General features: G+C 67.8%; 3 protein-coding genes across 7 annotated transcripts; 1 reads left to right on the top strand and 2 right to left on the bottom strand.

The window, feature by feature from the left end:
* The first annotated feature begins 838 nt into the window (after nucleotides 1-838).
* TMEM259 (transmembrane protein 259) lies at nucleotides 839-5,901 on the top strand. 2 transcript variants are annotated; one of them, XM_060181460.1, is made up of 11 exons: nucleotides 863-1,286; nucleotides 2,635-2,916; nucleotides 3,104-3,200; nucleotides 3,366-3,476; nucleotides 3,545-3,667; nucleotides 3,756-3,856; nucleotides 3,980-4,037; nucleotides 4,149-4,232; nucleotides 4,317-4,449; nucleotides 4,769-4,868; nucleotides 5,001-5,901. In XM_060181460.1, the coding sequence occupies exons 1-11, from the start codon at nucleotides 1,053-1,055 to the stop codon at nucleotides 5,514-5,516; spliced, it is 1,839 nt and encodes a 612-aa protein (XP_060037443.1). In that variant the 5' UTR covers nucleotides 863-1,052; the 3' UTR covers nucleotides 5,517-5,901. The 2 variants fall into 2 exon arrangements, with proteins under 2 accessions (XP_060037444.1, XP_060037443.1); XM_060181461.1 differs by having other exon boundaries at nucleotides 839-1,286; nucleotides 3,980-4,232.
* Nucleotides 5,902-5,933: 32 nt separating this feature from the next.
* On the bottom strand, nucleotides 5,934-11,816 carry GRIN3B (glutamate ionotropic receptor NMDA type subunit 3B). Of its 3 annotated transcripts, XM_060181457.1 has the most exons (10): nucleotides 11,350-11,816; nucleotides 9,837-10,417; nucleotides 8,935-9,432; nucleotides 8,394-8,790; nucleotides 7,247-7,392; nucleotides 6,993-7,108; nucleotides 6,749-6,897; nucleotides 6,496-6,660; nucleotides 6,364-6,422; nucleotides 5,934-6,297 (listed from the first exon to the last, which is right to left on the bottom strand). In XM_060181457.1, the coding sequence occupies exons 1-10, from the start codon at nucleotides 11,785-11,787 to the stop codon at nucleotides 5,937-5,939; spliced, it is 2,910 nt and encodes a 969-aa protein (XP_060037440.1). In that variant the 5' UTR covers nucleotides 11,788-11,816; the 3' UTR covers nucleotides 5,934-5,936. The 3 variants fall into 3 exon arrangements, with proteins under 3 accessions (XP_060037440.1, XP_060037439.1, XP_060037441.1); XM_060181456.1 differs by having other exon boundaries at nucleotides 8,394-9,432; XM_060181458.1 differs by lacking the exon at nucleotides 6,496-6,660 and having other exon boundaries at nucleotides 8,394-9,432.
* Nucleotides 11,817-14,065: 2,249 nt separating this feature from the next.
* WDR18 (WD repeat domain 18) lies at nucleotides 14,066-19,246 on the bottom strand. Of its 2 annotated transcripts, none has more exons than XM_060181491.1 (10): nucleotides 18,790-19,003; nucleotides 16,548-16,658; nucleotides 15,986-16,119; nucleotides 15,774-15,915; nucleotides 15,481-15,624; nucleotides 15,332-15,396; nucleotides 15,123-15,247; nucleotides 14,870-15,036; nucleotides 14,711-14,779; nucleotides 14,066-14,275 (listed from the first exon to the last, which is right to left on the bottom strand). In XM_060181491.1, exons 1-10 carry the CDS (start codon nucleotides 18,985-18,987, stop codon nucleotides 14,144-14,146), a joined length of 1,287 nt encoding a protein of 428 aa, XP_060037474.1. In that variant the 5' UTR covers nucleotides 18,988-19,003; the 3' UTR covers nucleotides 14,066-14,143. The 2 variants fall into 2 exon arrangements, with proteins under 2 accessions (XP_060037474.1, XP_007524856.1); XM_007524794.2 differs by lacking the exon at nucleotides 18,790-19,003 and adding an exon at nucleotides 19,011-19,246 and having other exon boundaries at nucleotides 14,073-14,275.
* Nucleotides 19,247-21,260: the final 2,014 nt, after the last annotated feature.

Below are 21,260 nucleotides of genomic sequence, written 5' to 3'. Positions count from 1 at the left end.
CCTTATAAGGCCGCGCCGCGCGCCCGGCCGCCCCTTCCTGCGCCCCCGGCCCGCAGCCCGCAGCCCGCGCGGTGCTCTGGCGGGGTTGGGGCGCCCCACGTCCCCCCGGGACCCTGCAGCTGGGGCTTTGAGGGTTGTGTAGGAGCCCGGTGGCTGCCTCGAGGAGGGGGTGCGGGCGAGGGGCGGGGAACCGCGTCCCCACAGCGGGCAGGGCTCACGGGCCCATCCGTGGGGCGGCAGTACGATTCCCGCGCTTTATGACGCAGAGGCGGCTCATGAGCCGCCCGGGACCCGCCCACGGTGGGCGCGGGGGCCACCGGGTGCCGGTGCCCAGGCGCGGACGGTGACCGTAAGGGGGGTGCTCCGAGCAGGTTGCGTCTGAGCCGGAGCAGCTAACACGGAAGAGGCTGGGAGCTTTAGATCGGCTAGGCGGAGGCGCACTCGCTCCACATGGGAGGGGAAACCCGACGGCACTTCGCAGTTAGGGCGACTCCGCGGGCGCCTTGCTCTCTGCTTGGACTTCTAAAGCCCCCCGCGACGACGTGTCCTCCCGCCAGGCTCGCCCGCAGCGCCTTTCATTCCGTCGAAAGTTCTAGAAAGGGGCACACTGCTTTCCTCATCAGGCGCCACCGGGATGCCGACGAGACTAACGGGATTAGCGCGTATGCAAATAACCAGACGCTTTGCGGGGCCTCGCAGAGAAGGGGGCGCGGCTCGGCATCCCAGCATTCCGCGCTGCCGGACCGCCGCTCTAGCCTGGCAACTCGTTGATGACACAGCTCCCGGTGGGCGGGGCCGTCGTATGCAAATGAGGCCGGTTGCGGGACGCCCGGGGCGTGGCCTCCGCGGGCGGGCCCCGGCATCCCAGCGTCCCGCGCGGCGGGCGGCGCTCTGTCCGGCCGGCTCGCTGGCGTCCAGGCCGCGGCGGAGGCGGAAGATGGCGGCGGCGGCGGCGGCGGCGGCTGCGGCCGGGCGTCCCTAGTCTTCGTCGGCGGCGGCGGCGGCGAGTTCGGCCTAGGCGGCGGGACGACCCCCGGGGACCCGTGGGCGGCATGTCAGAGCAGCAGGCGGCGCCCGCGGCCCCGGGGCCCGGGTCGAACGGCGGCGGCGGCGGTGTTGGGGGGGCCCCTGCGCGCGGGCCCCGCGCCCCCACCCTGAACCCCAACCCGCTCATCAACGTGCGGGACCGGCTCTTCCACGCGCTCTTCTTCAAGATGGCGGTCACCTACTCGCGGCTCTTCCCGCCCGCTTTCCGCCGGCTCTTCGAGTTCTTCGTGCTGCTCAAGGTGACCCTTGACCCCTGACCCTTGACACCCCCTCCGGGGGGCCGCACCCCACTCCCGCTCCGGGTTCTGCGAGCCCCCGCCCCGACGGACGCCGCGGGGCCCTGATCGGCGCACCGCCACCCTTTCTCGGCCTGAGTGTCCAGCCTCGGACTGGACCCCCCAGACCCGCAGCGGCGTCCCCCGCGGTGACCTCTGAGCCCCGACCCGGGGCGGCAGACATTCCGTGGGGGCGGCCACAGGTGGCTGTCTTCTGCGTCTGTCTGTCCTTCCAGCCTGTGGCTTCCACCGCTTCGAGACCTGCCAGGGCCCCACCCCCAGTTGTGCACCCCTGGCCTCGGCCCGGAGCTGGACTCCCGGGGGCGGGGCCTGGATGGGGTCAGGCCACGCCCCGGCAGGCCACGCCCCCGGCAGGCCACGCCCCCGGCCCCCGCAGCCTCAGGGAGGTCACCCACCCGGCGGCGGTGGCACCGGCGCTGACCAGGGCTGGGCCCCAGGTGGTGACAGCTGTCGGGCGGCTGCCCACGCGCAGGCAGGGCGTGGGGCCCTGGGCAGTCTGGAGCCACCAGTCTGACAGGCCGGCCGGGCTGGGGTCCCGTGGGCAGCTTCTCCCCCACTCAGGTTCCCCCGCCCTCGGGATGCAGGTGGCTGCGATCCCTGGGGGACCCCGAGCCCCGGCGGCCTGGACACCCACCTCCCTGCTCGGCGGGGTCCCCCAGCCGCCTGCCCTCGGGGAGCCGTCATGGGGCGCTGCTTCTTGCACCCACCGGTGACCCCACGAGCTGCCTCGGCCCTGGGTGCCCACCCCTGCACCTGGGCTGGGGCCTGGGGGTGGGGCCGGCTCCTCACTGAGCAGGGCCCCCGGCAATGGCTCCTGGGCTGGGGTTGTCTGTGTCCCCCGCCCCCCTCACCCCACTTGGTGTTGGGTACCGGCCGGCAGGGGTCCATGCCCCCGGCTGCGCGTCTGGCAGCCCGAGCCGGGTGGGTGCCCGAAGACCACTGCAGCCACCCTGAACGCTCTGGTCCTCGGGGGTGGCACTCGGGCACGCCCTGGGATCCCCTGTCCAGGGGTGGGACTGGCCGGGAGGAGGGAGGCTGTTTATAGCACTGAGCTCGGGCTGGGCCTCGGGGACAGGACAGCTGGCGCCACTCGCCGGGCAGCTCTCGTCCACCCACGCCCGTGGCCGGGGCAGTGCCCGCCGGGTCCTTGAGGCCCCCTGACCTCTGACCCTGCCTGCTGGCCTGTTCCTGCTCTCGGCCCGCCCACCCCTGGCTGTCCGGACCCAACCTGTCTCCGTCCCTGCCCCGTCTGTCTGCCCGTCTGACCCACCCGGTTGGTCTCTGTCCCCAGGCCCTGTTTGTCCTCTTCGTGCTGGCCTACATCCACATGGTGTTCTCGAGGTCACCGGTCAGCTGTCTGGAGCACGTGCGGGAGCAGTGGCCGCGCGAGGGGGTGCTCCGCGTGGAGGTTCAGCACAACTCCAGCCGCGCGCCCGTCTTCCTGCAGTTCTGCCCCGGCGCGCCCGCCGCCGCCCGCGCTCCCTTCCCCGGCCTGGCGCTGGAGCCCAGCGGGCTGGAGCTGGACGACGAGGAGGAGCTCACGGTGGACATGTTCGCCAACCGCTCCATCCAGGTGGGGACGGGAGCTCGCTGGGCTCCAGCCGGGTGGGAGGCGGTGATATGGGCTGGAGCCCAGCGAGCTCCCGGTGACGTGGGGCCATCTGCTCCTGCCAGACGGTGGGGCGGGGCACGTGGCATCCTGAGCCCCCCGGGGCGGTGGGCGCTTGGTGGAGGCCTGAGGTCGTGTCTCCCGCCCACAGTTTGAGCTGGACATTGAGCCCAAAGTGTTCTCGGCCCTGGGCAGCGCCGAGGCCAACGCCAGCCAGGACTTCCCCTTCCCCGAGACAGCCGGCAAAGGTGGGCCCCCCCAAAAGCAACCCCCACTGTAGCTTACCACACCCAGTCCCTGTGTCCCTGGACCTGGGGGGCTGCCCCTGCTCCCCATTGTCTCGTCCCTGGGCTGTCACCCTGCTGACCCTGTGGTCCCCGGGCTGTCACCCTGCTGACCCTGTGTCCCCCCAGCGTGGGCCCAGGACGAGTACATCGTGGAGTACTCCCTTGAGTATGGCTTCCTGCGCCTGTCCCAGGCCACCCGCCAGCGCCTCAGCATCCCCGTCATGGTGGTCACCCTGGGTGAGTGGGCCGGCCCTGAGGGGGGGCTGGGGAAGACCCACCGGCCGACTCACCGCGACCCCCCGCAGACCCCACGCGGGACCAGTGCTTCGGGGACCGCTTCAGCCGCCTGCTGCTGGCCGAGTTCCTGGGCTACGACGACATCCTCATGTCCAGTGTCAAGGGCTTGGCGGAGGACGAGGAGAACAAGGGTAGGTGGGACGGGGGTGGGGTGGGGGGGGGGCAAGGGGCCTGGGCCGGACAGGCCGTCACCCCGCGCACTCCCGCCCGCCCGCCCAGGCTTCCTGCGCAACGTGGTGTCCGGAGAGCACTACCGCTTCGTCAGCATGTGGATGGCACGCACCTCCTACCTGGCCGCCTTCGTCATCATGGTCATCTTCGTGAGTGCGGCCAGGACACTCCCTGGGGCCCCGCAGACCCCCGGCCACCCCTCCCCCACGTGTCCTCAGCTGGGACCCTCAGCCCGGGGACCCTCCGCCTTGACCACGGCCCCCTCCCCGCAGACCCTGAGCGTGTCCATGCTGCTGCGTTACTCCCACCACCAGATCTTTGTCTTTATCGGTGAGTGCCCACCCGCCGCGCGTGTCTGTGTGCCCACGGTCAGGTCCGTGTGCCTGTGTGTCTGTCCGCGTGTGCCCCGCCCCCCCCACTCACGCACCTGGCGGCCCGCAGTGGACCTGCTGCAGATGCTGGAGATGAACATGACCATCGCCTTCCCGGCCACGCCCCTGCTCACCGTCATCCTGGCCCTCGTAGGTGAGGCCCTGCCCGCCCCGCAGCCCCCGGCACCGCCCCACCGCCGCCCCGGCCAACCAGCCCTTCCCTCCCGCCCTCCCGCAGGCATGGAGGCCATCATGTCCGAGTTCTTCAATGACACCACCACGGCTTTCTACATCATCCTTATCGTGTGGCTGGCTGACCAGTACGACGCCATCTGCTGCCACACCAGCACCAGCCGCCGCCATTGGCTCAGGTGGGCGGGGCCAGGGCACAGGTGGGAGGAACCGGAGGGGGCACCTGCCGCCATTGGCTCAGGTGGGCGGGGCCACGGCACAGGTGGGAGGAACCGGAGGGGGCACCTGCCCATTGGCTCAGGTGGGCGGGGCCAGAGCGCAGGTGGGAGGAGCCGGAGGGGGCATCAGCCACCATTGGCTCAGGTGGGCGGGGCCAGAGCGCAGGTGGGAGGAGCCGGAGGGGGCATCAGCCACCATTGGCTCTGGTGGGCGGGGGCACAGCACAGGTGGGAGGAGCCGGTCTGGAGGGGTTGCTGACCAGGCTGGTCCCTGCACCAGGTTCTTCTACCTGTACCACTTCGCCTTCTACGCCTACCACTACCGCTTCAACGGGCAGTACAGCAGCCTGGCCCTGGTCACCTCCTGGCTCTTCATCCAGGTGCTTGGCGGGGGGGGGGGGGGGGGGGGCGGGGGCTGGGCAGCCCAGCTGGCGGGTGGGCGGGGCAAGCGGCGAGGGGCGGGGCGGCCCAGCTGGCCCTTGTTGACATGTGGCGCATGGTGCTGTCCCCAGCACTCCATGATCTACTTCTTCCACCACTACGAGCTGCCGGCCATTCTGCAGCAGGTCCGCGTCCAGGAGCTGCTGCTGCTACAGGCGCCCCCGCTGGGCCCCGGTGTGCCCACCGCGCTGCCGGACGACCTCAACAACAACGCCGCCTCCGTGCCCGCGCCCGCCGGCCGGCCCCCCGCCCTGGCCTCTCCGGGTGCCGGCGGAGGCCCTGTTGCCGCCGACGAGGCACCCAGCTCCCTGGTGGTGGCAGCCGCCTCAGTGGCGGCGGCGGCCAGCAGCGACCTGGGCTGGGTGGCCGAGACGGCCGCCATCATCACAGACGCCTCCTTCCTGTCGGGTCTCGGCGCCTCCCTGCTGGACCGCCGTGTGGCCGCTGGTGCCCTGAGCCCGGCTGGAGGCCTCCCACGGCCCCCGCAGGACAGCAGCCCTCCCACAGCGCCCCCGGTGGCGGCAGAGAGCAGACCCAGCTCGGAGACCTCCACCCCAGAGGATACGCCCTCAGAGGCGGGGTCCTGAGCCCCTTGGTGGCCGCTGACCCTGGCCGCCTGGGCCAGCTAGAGACCTCGCGGAGCCCCCAGGGCTCGGAGGCGCCGGCCCCCGAAGAGGTGGGCCCTCAGGAGAAATGGATGGAGGGAAGGTTCTGGAAGGGGTGGTGCAGGGTCTGTAGCTGCCGCCCCACACCACGGAGAGCAGGCCCGGGGCTGCCCTGCCCCAGCTCGCTGGTGCTCCGTCGTGCGCAGTGCCTTCTCAGCGCTCGGAGCCTCGGGGCGCGGGGCCCCTCACGACAGCCCCCTGCGGGGCAGCGGGTGGCCTGGACGAGGCAGGCAGGGCGTCCATTCCTTTATTTAATTTGCAGTGTACAAATTGTGTTTGTATATAGGACAATAAACTGTCGCGGACAGGGCCGCCTTCTTCTTTAGCGCAGGGGGTGATGGGTCATAGTGCGTCCCCCGCACACCCCTGCAGCAGTCCCCCGCCCCCACTGCAGCCGAGTTGTGACCACAGCTCCCCGCGCCTTAGCAGGGCCTGGCGGAGGCGCTCCCGCGCAGCCTCGATGCGGTGCTCCAGTTGCTCCAGCTCCCCTGGCTGCGCAGGGGCGGTGGCCGGCCGGCCATTGGGGCTGAGCCTGGCGGGGCCCCCCTCCGAGCACCCCGCATCCCCGGCCTGTGCAGCTGGTTCCAGTAGGAAGCGCACGCGCCGCTCCCGCTCCCGCACCACCGTCCTCCGCACGCGCCTCCAGCCCCGCTGCCCCGCCGCCTGTGTGTCCCGTGTGTCCCGCGGCAGTTCCTCAGGGTCCCTGGGAACAGGCCCGAGTCAGGGCACTCCCTCTGCCCGCCCGCATCCGCGGGAACCCCCGCCTCACCTGCACACGGGCTCGTCGCTGCCCTGGGGCGGCTCCGTGTTGAGGGCGCGATGAATCCTCTAGGGACGAGAAATGGCTTAGTCCGGGCCTGCGCCCCGCACCCGCACCCGCACCCGCACCACGCACGCCCACCTGGCTCGTGTGCAGCCAGTACTGCAGCCGGTTCCTGCGGCGCATGCGAGGCAGCACCAGGCGATAGAAGGCGTGCTCGCCCAGCAGCGTGAGCAGGGCGCTGGCCAGGCCCAGGCCCAGCAGCACGAAAAGCCCCGAGAAGTGGTGCGCGCCCATCTGCAGCGTCTGCGGGCGAGCATGGGCCTCAGCCTGGGCGGCGGGGCCGCGGGCGCGGGCGGGCTTTGCGGGGTGCACGGCAGCGCGCCCGGCACACCTCGGTCACGATGGCCCGCTTTCCGCACGGCACCATCTTGTACCACTTGTCGTGCAGCAGGTCGATGAAGCCGGACGACTTGTACCGGCTGATGAACTCCGACAGGTTGGACGTGAGCGGCGAGTTCCGGGGGAGGCCGATGCCATAGCCTGCGGGGGGGAAGGGGGGCGGCGGGGGTGGCGGGCGGGGGGGGGGGGGCGGGCGGGCGGGGGAGCCCCACCCCCAGGGCGCCCACGGGCCTCACCCTCGATGGCGAAGGGCTTGCCCACGGTCAGCAGCTTGCAGTCGGGGTCGATGGACACCTCGTAGTCCAGGAGCGACTTGTCCATGATGAAGGCGTTGAGCTCGGGCGGGTCACTCCTGCGCCAGGGAGGCCCCGCCCCAATCAAATCCCTCCCTCCGTGGCCACGCCCACCCGGCGGCACAACGGGCCCCTCCCACGCGGCTCATTGGCCGACTGGGCCCTCTGGTCCCGCCCCCCGCCCCCGCCCTGCTCACGCGAGCATGGCCACCCCGTGCGGCGTGGTGGGCGCGCTGTGGCGGCGCATGCGCGCGTGCAGCTCGGGGAAGCTCTTCTTGATGTAGGCCTCGGCGCTGCTCTCCCACACGGTGCCCACGCGGAAGTCCCGCGCCGCCTCGTGCAGCTGCGGGGGAGGGGGCCCTCAGCGCTGGGCGCCACGGGCTGTCCGGGCCCGACCCTGGGGTGGGGTGGCCGGCCTCCGGGGGACGAGCTACCCGCGAGCTGCCCAGGTGCGTGGCCCACGGACAGCATCAGTAGGGCCCCAGGCCCCCTGTCCAGGCAGGTCTGGGCGCCGCTCCTGGCCTCACCCCTGCTACACCCAGTCGCCCCGGCTTGGCTGACCCCCGAGGATGGGGTGCCCGCCAGGGGCTGGGCGGTGGCGCGCGGCTGAGCACACACCTTACCCCGTGTAGGAACCCGGGTTCAAGCCCCCTGCCCCGACCCACAGAGGAGGAAGTTTCAGGGGTGGCGAGCAGATGCTGCACGTGTCTCTATCCTCCCCTCAATTTTCTTTCTCCTCCAGACCCCTCTCGGATCCTACCTGTCCTATCAAAGAAGAAGAGAAATAAAAGTTAAAAAAAAAAAAAAAAAAGGTTGGGAGTCGGAGTCGGGTTGGTAGCCCAGCGAGCTAAGCGCAGGTGGCGCAAAGCGCAGGGACCGGCGTCAGGATCCCGGTTCGAGCCCCCGGCTCCCCACCCGCAGGGGAGTCGCTTCCCAGGCGGTGAAGCAGGTCTGCAGGTGTCTGTCTTTCTCTCCCCCTCTCTGTCTTCCCCTCCTCTCTCCATTGTTCTCTGTCCTATGCAACAACTAAAACATCAATAACAACAACAATAATAACTACAACAATAAAACCACAAGGGCAACAAAAGGGGGGAAAATGACCTCCAGGAGCAGTGGATTCGTGGTGCAGGCAGCGAGCCCCAGCAATAACCCCGGAGGCAAAAAGAAATTAAATGTAAAGAAACTGGGGGGCGGGGCCTCCCGAGCACCGAGCACCAGCCCCGCCCCCAGGTCCGGCCCCACCGGCTAGGCGCCGCCTCCGGAGCCCCCTCCCCACCCCGACCCGCCTGCCTCTGAGGTCAAGGTCCCGCCCGCCCCCAGGCCCAGGCCCAGGCCCAGGCCCACCTTGGGGTCGTGGATGCCCGACAGCTGCTCGAAGGTCTTGTCGCCCACCATGACGGCCGCCAGGTTGGCCGTGTAGCTGGACAGCACGAGCAGGCAGAAGATGGCCCAGAGGTTCATGAGCAGCCGGCCGGCCGGGCACTTGGGCGTCTTGCTGGCGCCCGAGCGGCCGAAGAGCAGCGCGTAGCACAGGTTGAGCGCCGACGAGCAGGAGAAAACGGTGGCGCGGTTGCGGCCGCGGGGCGTGAGGCCGAAGGGGCTGGCCCACTCGAACAGCGTGAGCACCAGCGCCGTCAGGTGCAGCGCGCCGAACACGCCGAGCCACATGGACCAGTGCAGCGGCCACATGAAGGCGCCCAGCGGCGCGGCCGAGTCGCGGGCGCGCACCAGGATGCCCAGGCTGGTGGAGAAGAAGGGGCTGCTGAAGTCCACCGCCTGCGAGCGCGCCGCCGTGATGCTGAAGCTGCCCACCGCCAGGTGCGCGCGGCCGGCGCGGAGGTCGCCCACCAGCCCGGTCCAGCGGCCGTCGCGCAGCGCGCCGTACTTGCCGTCCGCCACGAGGTACAGCTCGAAGGCGAAGGCGGCGTCGGCCGCCAGGCGGCGCAGCAGGTCGATGCAGTAGCCGTAGCAGCAGCGGCGCCGCGCGCGGGGCGTCGAGCCGTCGTCCAGCCCCGCGAAGAGCGCGTCCAGCCCGGCGGCCGCGGCCGGCCCGGGGTCCAGGCACAGCTGGCCGGCGGCGCAGCGGCCGTCGGCGTCGGGCTCGCGCGCGAACACGAACGGGTGCTCCACCAGGGTGACCACGCGCAGCCGCGGCCGGGCGCGGGGCGGGGGCGGCGGCGACGGCGGCGGCGGGCGCGGGGCGGCCCCGGGCTCCGGGCTCAGGCGGCCGTCGCGCCAGGTGGCCAGCGCGGCCCAGGCCGGCGCGCCCCGGGTGTCGCGGCGCAGCGTCCACACGCGGAAGCGGCGGGACAGGTGCACCTGCGAGGCGCGGCTCACCCACACGGGGCCCGTGCGGCCCTGGAACGCGGTGTGGGCCAGCGACCTGCGGAGAGGGGGCGTGGGTGCCCGGCAGCCCGGGAGCTGGGCCCGCCGCGGACGTGCGTGTGGCGGTCTGGGCGCCCCTGCACCCGGGGACTTGGCTCCGCCCCGGGCCGCGCTCGGGGTGCCCCTGCGCCCCAGTGCGACAGCCCCGCAGCGAGAGCAGCTCCCAGGGTGGGCCCCGCCTGCCCCTCGCCTCCTGAGGCCCGGCCCCACCTCTGTGGGGGTCGTCCCTGCACCTACCCGGGACACCGCCCCTGCAAGCTGCCGGGTGGAGTGGGGGCACTATGGGAGCCCTGATTGTCACTCTCCTCCCTAGGAGAAGCCAGGCCCAAGACGGCGCTAGCAGGGGTCCGAGCTGAACGCGCCCACACACCCCGAAGCCGCCCCCAAGGGGACCCCACTCACCGCGCCAGGCGGCTCCCGGGGGACTCCGGCGCCGACCCAGGCGGCGGCAGGGAGGCGCAGTCCACGCTGGGGGGCTCGGGGCGCCCCTCGGGCCGCGCCCCCCACGCCGCCTCCCGCGCGCGCTCCAGCAGCTCCAGCGCGTCGTGCACGGCCGCCTCGAGCGGGGGCCGCCCCGCCTCGCCCAGCGCCAGTAGCCCGGCCGGGAGCCCGTGGGTGGGCAGCGCCTGGGCGGGCAGCGGGGTGCCCAGCAGCCAGCGAGGCCCCGGCGGCGCGGCGCGCAGCAGGCGGAGGGCCCGAGATCCCTCGCAGCCCAGGAGCACTGCGGCGGGCAGGGCGGCGAGGGGCGCCAGGCGCGCCCTCGGCCCCTCAGGCCCCAGCGGGGGTCGCTCCAGTTCCAGCACCAGCGCAGGCGCGCGGCCGGCCCGCAGGGTCCACAGGGCCACCAGGCCGCCCGGGTCCCGCACCCGGCACAGCGCCAGCCCCACCGACTCCGCCGCCACGTGCGCCCGCAGCACGGCCGCCAGCACCGTCAGCAGCACGTCCAGAGGGCAGGCCCAGTCCAGCTGCAGGTGGAACGGGGTCTGGGGACCCGGCGCACCGTCAGTGCCGCACCTCTCCCGCCCACACCCACACACTCCCTAGGTCTGCCTGCCACCCCTCGCTCGCACACCCTATGGCCCCCCCAGGCCTGCCACCGGAGCCCCCTCCCCTGCCCTCCCCCCACACCCCCAGACACTGCCTCCCATCTCACTAAGGCCCCCTTACACCAGTCTAGACCCCCCCCCCAGCCCCTCAGGGACAGTCGAAGCGGTGGGACCCTCCCCCTGAGCTGGGTTCCTTCTTCCAGACACTCTGGTCGCAGCCTTCTCCCAGGAAGCCAGGAACTGGGCCCCCTCTACTCCGGGCCCCTCCACTCCCATAATTCTAGGGTGTCCTCCAGAGCTTGACAGACTCCTAAGGGGTGCTGTTCCCCGGGGGCGGAAGCAGAGGGCATCACAAGCCGGGGCTGGGGCACAAGGAGGCTAGGCGACCGGGGAGAGGGAGCTGGGGTCAGGGGAGCCCTGCAGTCTAGAGGCGGGGGCTTTCCTGAGGTCCACAGCCAGCGCTTCCCTTCTCTCCCACCCCCAAGCCTCACTTCCACCCCTGATCCAGGCAACTGGAGAGTTCCCCAGCACAAAGAAGGGGGACCCTGGGCACCCCCGGAATCACCCAGGAGGTCATGGAGGGAGTGGGGCTGAGTCTGGGGGACCAATGGGGGATAAGGGCTCCCAAGAGCCCCTGGAGCCTGGCAGGGAGCCCGCCTAAACCCTGAGCAGAGGGAGAACACGTCCATGGACTCCTTCAGTCCTGGGGGGCGGGGTCCCCCTTTTCCCCTCAAGTGCTGAGGCCACAGCACAGGGGTCCCCACATCTGCCATCCAGTGTGTGTGGGGGCTGCTGTGTCCCAGAGGGAGAAGAGAACCGGAGTACCCCCAGCAACCCTCTGGACGTCCCGACCCCCGCACCCCGCGTACCGGGGCGCCCAGGGGCGCGCGGGCCTCGCGGCGCAGCAGGCTGAGCACCGGAGTGCGGGCGGTGGCGGCCAGGAAGTGCAGCTGCAGCAGCTCGGGCCGCGCGTCGGGAAAGGCTAGCAGCGCCCACACCGACACCGGGCCGGCCAGCGCTCCGCACAGCCCTCGGGCCAGAGATGCGGGGTCCCGGCCGGCGCCCAGCAGCTCCAGGCTCTGGTTGCGGGGCACGGGGGCGCGGGCCAGGGCCGCGCGGACGCGGGCGCGGGCGGCGGGCGCGCGGGGCAGCAGCACCCCGAGGCGCAGGGGGCTTCCGGGAGCCCCCGGTCCTGACGCCGGGACCCCGAAGCGCGCCAGGGAGCCGCAGGGCTGCGGGTGGCCCCCCGCCCACCCCAGGGCCAGAGTCAGCGCCAGGCTGAGACACAGCGCCCGTACCGGCCCCATCCCCAAGTTGTGGGCGCCTGGCGGCTTTGCCCGGCTTAAGGAGGGAGGGGCCCCCACGCCCCGCCCCGCGCCCCTCCCTCCTCGCATCATCGCCTGGCCGGCATCCCTCTCCTATTTAACCTTTATTTATTGGGTAGGGACAGAGATGGCAAGGATAGGCAGCATTAATGATTCTGCAGAGAGATGCTCATGTCTGTGGCTCTACAGTTCCCCGTTCAATCCCCTGCACCACCACGAGCCCGAGCTGGGCAGTGCCCTGGGAAAATAACATCAAAGAGAGACGGAGACACCGTCAGCCCTGCTTCACCACTTGCAAAGCTTTGTCCCTGCAGGTGGGGACCTGGGGCTTGAACCCGGGTCTTTGCACATCATATGTAATGTGGGGACTGAGTTGGGTTTGCCCCCGCCCCTTGTTTCCCTGTCTTCCTGCCACCCCCCTCCCCAAGCAGGGGGACCCCTGACTGGTTTGACCTCTCCTCCATGCTCATAGTTAGTAAACCCCAGCCCACCCCGATACTCAGAATGGGGACTTTGGTGGTGGGAAAGCAGGACTGGCCACTGCTCCTGCCTACCTTGCACCTCTCTCCCTTCAGGCTCCAAGGAAGAAAGCGGCCTGTCATAGCCGCCCCTGCAGTCCTGGGCATCGCCCCATCTTGGACCCACGCCTCCCAGCCAGGAAGAGGAACCTCCCCCATACACAGGCACAGCAGGTCCCCAGACACCCCCACCCCCAGGCTAGCCATCTGAGTGTAGACTTCCAGGCACCCTCAGGAAACCAAGGCAGGCAGGCAGATCTGCCCTATGACCCTGGGCAGGAAACTCGGACCATAGAGCTCCTCTTCAACCTTCAAAACCCAGTGCCCCCCCCCCCGAAAAACGTTGTCTGCTGTTAGAAAGGTACCCTTAAGCTGGGGACCCCCCCACCCCCCACCTGGGACTCACTGCCCCACAACGCACGCTGGGAACTCAGCAGCAGGGTCACTTTGTCCTGCTCCGAGGGATGCTGGGTGACGTCACCCTCTGCAGCGCCTGCCAAGCCACTTGGCAGTGCTTGATGAAGAGGGCCGCCATGGGTAGGTGGGGGGCAGAATATTAGGGTGCCAGCACCCACCCTGAAGCCCCATCAGAGCAGCACTTGGCCGCCTTGGTCACAGCCTCACGCCAGCTCCCAGCTCCCCGCAGGGACACAAACCCATTAGCGGATGAGAAGTGGCGGAGGCCAGCGGCGGGGACAGCCAGGGCCAGTGCCGGGCCGGGCCAGGCTGCAGGGACAGTCCCCGGCTCAGTCAAAGCCAGGTGTCACCTTTGCCAAGGCCGCCCCCTAGCTGGGCCATCCCAAGGGACTCCTGCAAGGTGTGGACTCTGTTGGGGGAGAGCTACCCCAGCAGTCTCAGCCCGTCCTGTACCCGGTGGCACCCCATCTCTGCTGGGCCTGCCCCTCCCCCATGGGTGACTCTCTCCAGAACCGATGGCTGCAGCAAGGCTGAGGACAGGCACCCAGCTGCGAGCCAGGAAGTTCTGGGGTGACCCCAGCGGGTGAGGCAAGGGCCCCAAGGACAGCTGACCTTCCCAGTGTCCCAGGAGGGGACAGCCAAGCCCCTGCATATGACTCACAGCTGTGGGGGAGGGGGGTACGATGCCTTTTCAGTCCTGAGAGGCCCCAACAGGGGCCCCAGGGCTTGAATCACGGGGTGCAAGGTGGTGACAGCTGTAGCCCTGGGGTTGTCCCTGGACCACGCTCCCACCCTCTCCTTGTGGGGACAGGAATCCTTTTGAGTGGTCAGCAGAGGTGCCCTCCTGTCCCCCAACCTCTGTAAGCCCCTGCCCGGCCCCTTCCCCAGGCTGGCAGTGGGCTGCAGTGCCGAGGTATCCCCACTCCCTGCCGCAGTGCCTGGGCCCGTCACCCGGGACATTGCAGGCCAGCCGGCATGAGGTCACCGGCAGCAGAGGTTCCGGCAAAACTAAATCACAGGGATTTTCTGGACCATTAACCAGGGCTGGCGGCTGGTGGCTGGGCCGCTTTCTGGAAACTTCTGCCAACGGCTCTGGGCCTGGGTGTCTGGGCTGGGCACCAGGCCCGGCTGGTGGCTGGCCTGTGGTGGCTAACCGTGGGCTGGCAGGGACTTGGCTGGGGATGGGGGTCCTGGTCACCACTCCCCAGCAGCTGCCAGGCCCCACACAGCTTGCCAGCTGGGCAAAGGCGGGGCAGCCCAGGAGCCGAGGGGGTCCCCGGGGTGCCGGCCCCCAACACACAAGTTTGGTGCACAAGAGCAGCGTTTCGACTTTTGTTAGAAAACCAGAGGGGTCCGCCCCGCCCGCCCGCCCACGGTCTATACTCCCGGGAACCACAGCCGCATCACTTGGCCGGCCGCGTGATGATGCGTGTGGAGAAGTCGAACAGGTCGCGGTTGATCTTCCGCAAGTTGCGCACCTCGTCCTCCAGCTCTGTCACCCTGATGCGCAGCCGGTCCGGGCCCCCCAGCACGCTCTGGGGACGGGGTGGGGTCAGGAGAGGGGACCCCACCGCAGGAGCTCCTGTTCCTAGGGTCCTTCCCTCTCCCTGGGTGGCCCTCCAGTCATCACTGCCCCGGCCTCAGTCACTTCTCCATCAGTCTGCCTAGAAGCGCTTCTGGGGTCCCTTCCCAAGCCCCACCCACCCGAGGAAGGGCAAGTCCCTGGAGGCCCCACCCCTCAGGCCATAACCACGCCCATACCTTCTCACCCAACCCACCCTGCAGCCCTCATCTGCATAGCCCCGCCCCTCGCCCCCACCACGCGCACCCCCACTCCACCCAACCCTGGCCCGCCCTGCAGCCCTCATCTGCATAGCCCCACCCCTCACCCCTGGCCCGCCCTGCAGCCCTCATCTGCATAGCCCCACCCCTGGCCCGCCCTGCAGCCCTCATCTGCGTGCCCCGCCCACCTTCTCCATCGCGGAGCACATGACCTCATGCAGCTGCTCCCCTCGCTCCTGGCAGCTGGGCTCTGCCCCCTAGGACACAGGGCTTGTGGCTCAGGGCGGGCAAGGTGGGCTGTCGAGCCGGGCAGGATGTCCCTCCCTGGAGCCCAGGGAGCCCCATACCTGCAGGTGGAGGCCCAGGCGCAGGGTGAGGCCCCCACGGTGGCGCTCGTCCCCGTGCTCCGCCCCTAGCAGGTGCCTGTTGAAGTGCGGGAGGGGCAGGCTGGGCCTGAAGTCGGAGCTCAGCATGCCCACGGGGGCCAGCATGATGGCAGCGTTGGTGACTGGGCCTGGGGGGGGGGGGGCGGCCACAAGGGTCAGGGGTCCTGCCTACCCTCCGGCGGCAGGCAGCGCAGCCCGCATCTCCCCAGCCTACCTTTGAGCGTCACCGTGCGGATGCACTGCTTGCTCTGAACGTCCCAGAGCCGCACCGTCTCGTCGTGGGAGCCAGACAGCAGCACCGTGCCGTCAGTGGACACCGAGAGACAGGTCACCTGGTTCCTGGGGACAGACGGCGCCGTGACCCCAGGCTGCCCGGTGGCTGGGTGGGGGCGCATAAACCTGCACCGCCCCCACCCGCCTCACCGGTGTCCCTTGAAGACCTTCCCGGCGTCCTGTTCGGGGCGGAAGCTCTTCTCTCTCTGGCCGGGCTGGGGGCAGGGAAGGAGAGCGGGGCTGAGGCTGGAGGGGCCTGGCCGGCGGTGGGCGGGGCCAGCCGCTGCCATGTCACTCACCCAGGCGCAGAGGTCCACCTGGAAGATGGAGCCATCGCTGCCCCCGCAGAACATGTGGTGCTCGGCCAGGTCCATGGTCACTGCCATGATGCCCACGTCGAAGAGGACAGACAGCAGCAGCTCTCCCGAGGACATCTCCCAGAGCTGGGGGCACGCTGTGAGGCTCGGCCCAGACCCTCAGCCCTGAGGCGCCCCCCCCAGCCCTGCTGGGACCCCAGGCTGGAAGCTGGGGAGCCAGGGCCACGAGGCCACAGCCCGGAAGTGAAGGCCACCCCGACCCGGAGGGGTTGTACCTTCACAGTCTGGTCCAGCGAGGCGGTGGCCACTCGGGCCAAGGGCCCCCCGACGCTGCAGTGCAGGTCTGTGATGGGGAGGGTGTGGCGGGTCCACACGTGGCGGGGGGCAGGGGGCCGGGAGGGGTCAGCCTGCAGCACACTGCGGAGGGGGGCTGAGTGAGCCTGGGCCCAGCCCCCCGAAGGCACCTCCCCCGACTCCGGCCCCGCACCTGCAGAGGCTCCAGGCCAGCGCCAGGCAGTCCTTGCTCCCCGACAGGAAGTGGCTGCCATCCCCCGAGAACTGCACGCACGTGACGTCCTGGTAGTGCCGGCTCAGGATGACCAGCAGGTTGCCCGTGGATACCTGGAGTGGGGGCGGTCAGCTCAGGGCGCCGCACACGGGCCCCAGGAGACACCCCACAGCTGGGCACCGAGAAAAGGGTGTCGAGGCCAGCTGTGACCGTGGGAGAGAAACTCGGGACGGCTGCACCAGGCCCCCAACACCTGCTGCTGACAGACAGTCACTGCAGATGGCGGCGGGGGAGGGTGGAGAAGGATGGGGACATGGTGCCCTTGGGCTCGAGGCCCTAACAGGGAGGCCTACAGAGTCCAGACGTGCCGTGCTCAGAGCCTGCAGCCGACACCGTCCCCGGTAGGCTGGCTCAGAGGAGAGCTCCCTGAGCTTAGGCCTCGGCCTCGGCTACAAGGCCCCCACTGGAGGGAAGTCCCGGCCGGAGCCGCAGTCGAGGAGGAGGAGGAGGGCGGTCCACGCCGCGGGCTCGGGCCACTCACCTCCCACAAGTAGAGGCTCTCGGCGATGCCTGCCAGCACGTACAGGCCGTCGGGGGAGGCGGTCAGGCAAGTGACGGGGCCGGGACACAGGATCTTCTGTTGGAGCTGGTCCTGGGACACAGAAGCCGAGGGCACCCATGGGTGGCTGAACAGAGGCTGGAAGCTCTGGCCGGGGAGGGGGTGGAACCTACAGGAACTCAGGGAGGGGCCGGAGCTCTGGGGACATCGGAAGAGGAGGGCCAGGCACGGAGAGAGCCTGACGGACGGCCAGTCTCCCTGACACCCGACATCTGGCCTGTTGCCCCACTTTCACGGCTCCAAACTTCCCAGTGCGAACAGCACTGGAGCTGCTGGCATTCAGCCCTAGCTTTTGTGTAAACATTAAAAAAAAAAAAATTAAGATATTTATTCCCTTTTGTTGCCCTTTTTTATTGTTGCTGTTGTAGTTATCATTGTCGTTGTTGTTAATGTCATCGTTGTTGGATAGGACAGAGAGAAATGGAGAGAGAGAGGGGAAGACAGAGAGGGGGAGAGAAAGACAGACACCTGCAGACCTGCTTCACCGTCTGTGAGGTGACTCCTCTGCGGGTGGGGAGCCGGGGGCTCGAACCGGATCCTTATGCGGGTCCTTGTGCTTTGCGACACTTGTACTTTAATCCGCCGCGCTACCGCCCGACTCCCCAGCCCCAAGTTTGATCCCCGGCTAGAAATGCTCTGAGTCCATCCTGCTCCCCACCTTGATAATCACAGCAACATACTTATTTCAACTTCTTGTATCAGCGCCCCGCTCAGCCCTGGCTGATGGTGGTGCTGGAGATTGAGCCCGGGACCTCGGAGTCTCGGCTGGAAGTCTCTCTGCAGAACCATTCCACTGCCCCTCGGCTCTGCACATCTTTCTTTACGGGGGGATTAGTGGTTTACAGCCCACAGTAAAATGCAGTCGTTGGGGGCCAGGCGGTGGCGCACCTGGCTTAGCGCACACATTACAGTGCGTAAGGACACAGGTTCAAGCCCCTGGTCCCCACCTGCAGGAGGAAAGCTTCACAAGTTGTGAAGCAGGCCTTGAGGTGTTTCTCTGTCTCCCCTCGCAATTGGTCTCTATCTGACGATGAATAAAGTCTTAAAATACAGTAGTCGGTACTTGTACGACATTTCTGTTTTCCACATAACGGTCTGCCCCGCCCCCGCCCCCGCCCCCACCATCACGTCCCAGGACCTGAATCCTCTCCCCCAACCCCGGAGTCCTTTGCTGCGGTGCATGCGAGCAGGAAACGCAGTCCGAGTCCTGCTTTTTGTTTGTCCTTGCGTTCTTATTGCTCAGGGTCTGTCTCTGAATGAGGCCTACATTCATCCTTCCTGTTCCGGCTCACCCCACTTCACAGGATTCCTTAAAATGCTACCTAAGGGGAGGTGAAGAAGGTGACTTCATTCTTCACTGTGCATACTGACCAAGTTTTCTCACCAACTCATCTCTTAGACACCTGGGCGGCTTTCCTTGCACATCTTGAAAAATTAAAAAAATATCTTTGTTTTTTACCTTTTGCTACCCTTGTTTTTATTTTTTATTGTTGTGGTTATTGCTGTTGTTATTGATGTCGTCGTTGTTGGACAGGACAGAGAGAAATGGGAAAAGGAAGGGAAGACAGAGGGGGAGAGACAGACAGACACCTGCAGACCTGCTTCACCACTTGTGAAGCGACTCCCCTGCAGGTGGGGAGCCGGGGGCTCGAACTGGGGTCCTGAAGCCGGTCCTCGCGCTTTAGCCACGTGCGCTGAACCCGCTGCGCTGCCCCACGACTCCAGCACATCTTTTTTTTTTTTTTGCCTCCAGCGTCATTGCTGGGGCTCAGTGCCTGCACCATGAATCCCCAGCTCCTGGAGACCATTTTCTCCCCTTTTGTTGCCCTTGTTGTAGCCTTGTTGTGGTTATGATTATTGTTGTCGATGTCGTTGTTGTTGGATAGGACAGAGAGAAACGGAGAGAGGAGGGGAAGACAGAGAGGGGGGAGAGAAAGACAGACACCTGCAGACCTGCTTCACCGCCTGTGAAAAGACTCGAACCAGGGGCCTCGAGCCGGGATCCTTCAGCCGGTCCTTGCCACCTGCGCCCGGCCCGCTGCGCTCCCGCCCGACTCCCTGCACATCTCTTTGGCGTTAATTCTCCAAGTCCCCAGATGCAAGGGGGACAGGCAGGCAAGGTGGGGAGCTGGCCCTGCATCGGTGGTGAGGGCAGATCACCAACCCGGCGGGACCGGGGCTCCAGGGGGGGGTTCGCTTTGCGGCGGGGAGAGGAGTCGCTCAGGTTCCGCGGTCGGGACCTCTTCCCTCCAGGATCCGAGCCCACCGCACCCACAAGGCGCGCATTCCTCGTCCTCGCCCCGGCTGCCCAGGCCCCTCCCCAGAGACCGCTCGCAGGCGCCCGGATCCCGCGGCCCCGCATGCGCAGAGCGCGGCCCCGCCCACCTTGCGTTGGAGCTCCCAGGCGCTGATGTAGTTCTTGCCCAGCTGCGCCGCCAGCAGGTACTCGCCGTTCACCAGCGCCAGCCCGCGAGGGCCTGCCTGGCCGCCGCGGTAGGTGAGCAGGTTGGCGCCCGAGTGCAGCTCCCACACCACGCAGCTCCACAGCGGCGCCGCTGAGTCCGTGCAGACCGCTACTTCCATGGGCGCCGCCATCTTGCCGCCTTCCGGAAGTGCGTCAGTATGAAGGCGGCGGGGCTCCACGGAGGCCCCCGACTTGCGCATGTGTACGCTGTACCGGACTCGCGCGTGCGCACTTGAAACATTGAGGCCGAAAAGCGGGGAGGTTCCGCCCATAGTAGCGCTTCTTAACTCACTGGCGGTGGCTGGGCCAATTCCTGCTAGGTGTTTGGGGGTAGTGGTCCCGCTTCTCCTGGCCTTTTAGGATGTCCGTATTCATTTACTTCTTTCTGGTGGAATCCGGGCTTCACACATGCATGCCGTCACCGCTCCGTGCCACTGGTTGATGGTTAGAGACAGTCAGACAGACAGACAGACAGACACCACCACACCTGTGGTTTCTTCGCCCAGCTCCGCGTGGCGCGCTCCTTGGGCCTGCGGCCTCTGCCTGCAAGGCCTGTGCGAGTCCCTGCGCCGCCTCCGCAGCCTCTGTGAGTTGGTTTACTTGCTTTACAGACAAGAGACAGTGAAAGAGGCCGCAGCCCGAAGCTTCCTTCAGTGCAGTGCGGCTGGGCTGGAATCCACGTCGTGCACATCCAAAGCAGCACACTACCCAAGTGAGCTATTTCACCAGCATGCGTGTGCTACATTTACTTAATTTTATTGTAGTAAAAGGAGAAGGAGAAGTGGCCCAGGAGGTGGTGGCTACGGCATTGGATCCTCCCGTCCTGAGATCTAGTCCCCCTTACCCCCATATTAATAAATAAGTGAATAAGTCAAAAAGAAAAGAAAAGAAGAAAAACCAAGGGAGTCGGGCGGGGGCGCAGCGGGTTAAGCGCAGGTGGCGCAAAGCGCAGGGACCGGCGGAAGGATCCCGGTTCGAGCCCCCGGCTCCCCACCTGCAGGGGAGTCGCTTCCCAGGCGGTGAAGCAGGTCTGCAGGTGTCTGTCTGTCTCTCCCCCTCTCTGTCTTCCCCTCCTCTCTCCATGTCTCTCTGTCCTATCCAACAACGACAACGACATCAATAACAACAACAATAATAACTACAACAACAATAAAAAGACAACAAGGGCAACAAAAGGGAAAATAAATAAATAAAATTAAAAACAACAACAGCAACAACAGGAGAGAGAACTGGGCCGGGGAGGGAGGTGCTCAGAGCCCAGCACTTCAGGCAAGGAGTGTAAATGTCACCCCTGGTGAGGTAGGTGCTGGCTGATGCCCTGAGACTCTCCTTTCTCTCCTCCAGAAACAGCATATGGCGGGGGTAGATAATGGTTCTGCAAAGAGGCTCTCAGGCTGAGTCTCCGAGCTTCCAGGTTCAGTCCCCCACATCAACATCGGTCAGAGCTGAGCAGTGCTCTGGTAAAAAATAAATGAAATCTATGATGATCAAAGCAAGGTCTCTCATGCTGCAGAAGGGGAGCTAGCTCGACATGCACCCTCTGGCAGCACCGGGGGGCTGGAGGTGGGGTGCGAAGGCCAGCAGCCCACCTGAGTAGTGCCCCCGACCCCGACTTTGCGGCCAGCTCTGGCTGCAGCACCAGCAGCGAGCAGCAGGTGGCGCCCGCGAGCCGCCCGCAGGCGCAAAGGCTTGGCGGTGAGCGCGTGCACGGGGGGCTGCTGCCTGCGTGGGGGGCCTGGGGGGCTTCCCGGGGCACAGAGAGAAGAGCGCGGCGGGCACGGGGGCTGACCCCCTGTGCCACCCCAGCCTCCTGGAAGTCCCAGGTCCCAGAGAGCGGCCCTGGCCCCTGGCTCCTGCCTCCCTGAGAATCCGTCCCGGAGCAAGCCCGTGCGGCCACCCCGGACGGGGTGCGGTGGGTCAAGCTTGGACCTTCAACCTGGGTGCGGTACTGCGTTCAAGTCCCTCCCTCCAAGTGCCAGTGTGCTCACTCGCCCACCCACAGATTCCTTTGGACCCTAGTACCTGGGAGATGAGTGGCCAGGAATCAGGAAGACATTAGGGCACCCTGGGCCTCAGTTTCCCCAGATGAGGTTGAGATCCCAAGGCAGGAGGGCGGCTTGGAGGAGGTGACAGCCTCCCCCTCCTGCCCCCTACCCCATCCACGTCCAACT

This window comes from Erinaceus europaeus, chromosome 23 (genome assembly GCF_950295315.1).
Source record: "Erinaceus europaeus chromosome 23, mEriEur2.1, whole genome shotgun sequence".
In the NCBI taxonomy this organism is placed as follows: Eukaryota; Metazoa; Chordata; class Mammalia; order Eulipotyphla; family Erinaceidae; genus Erinaceus; species Erinaceus europaeus.
The sequence above is the reverse complement of the archived record's forward strand: the minus strand, read 5'-3'. Positions and strand labels throughout refer to the sequence as shown.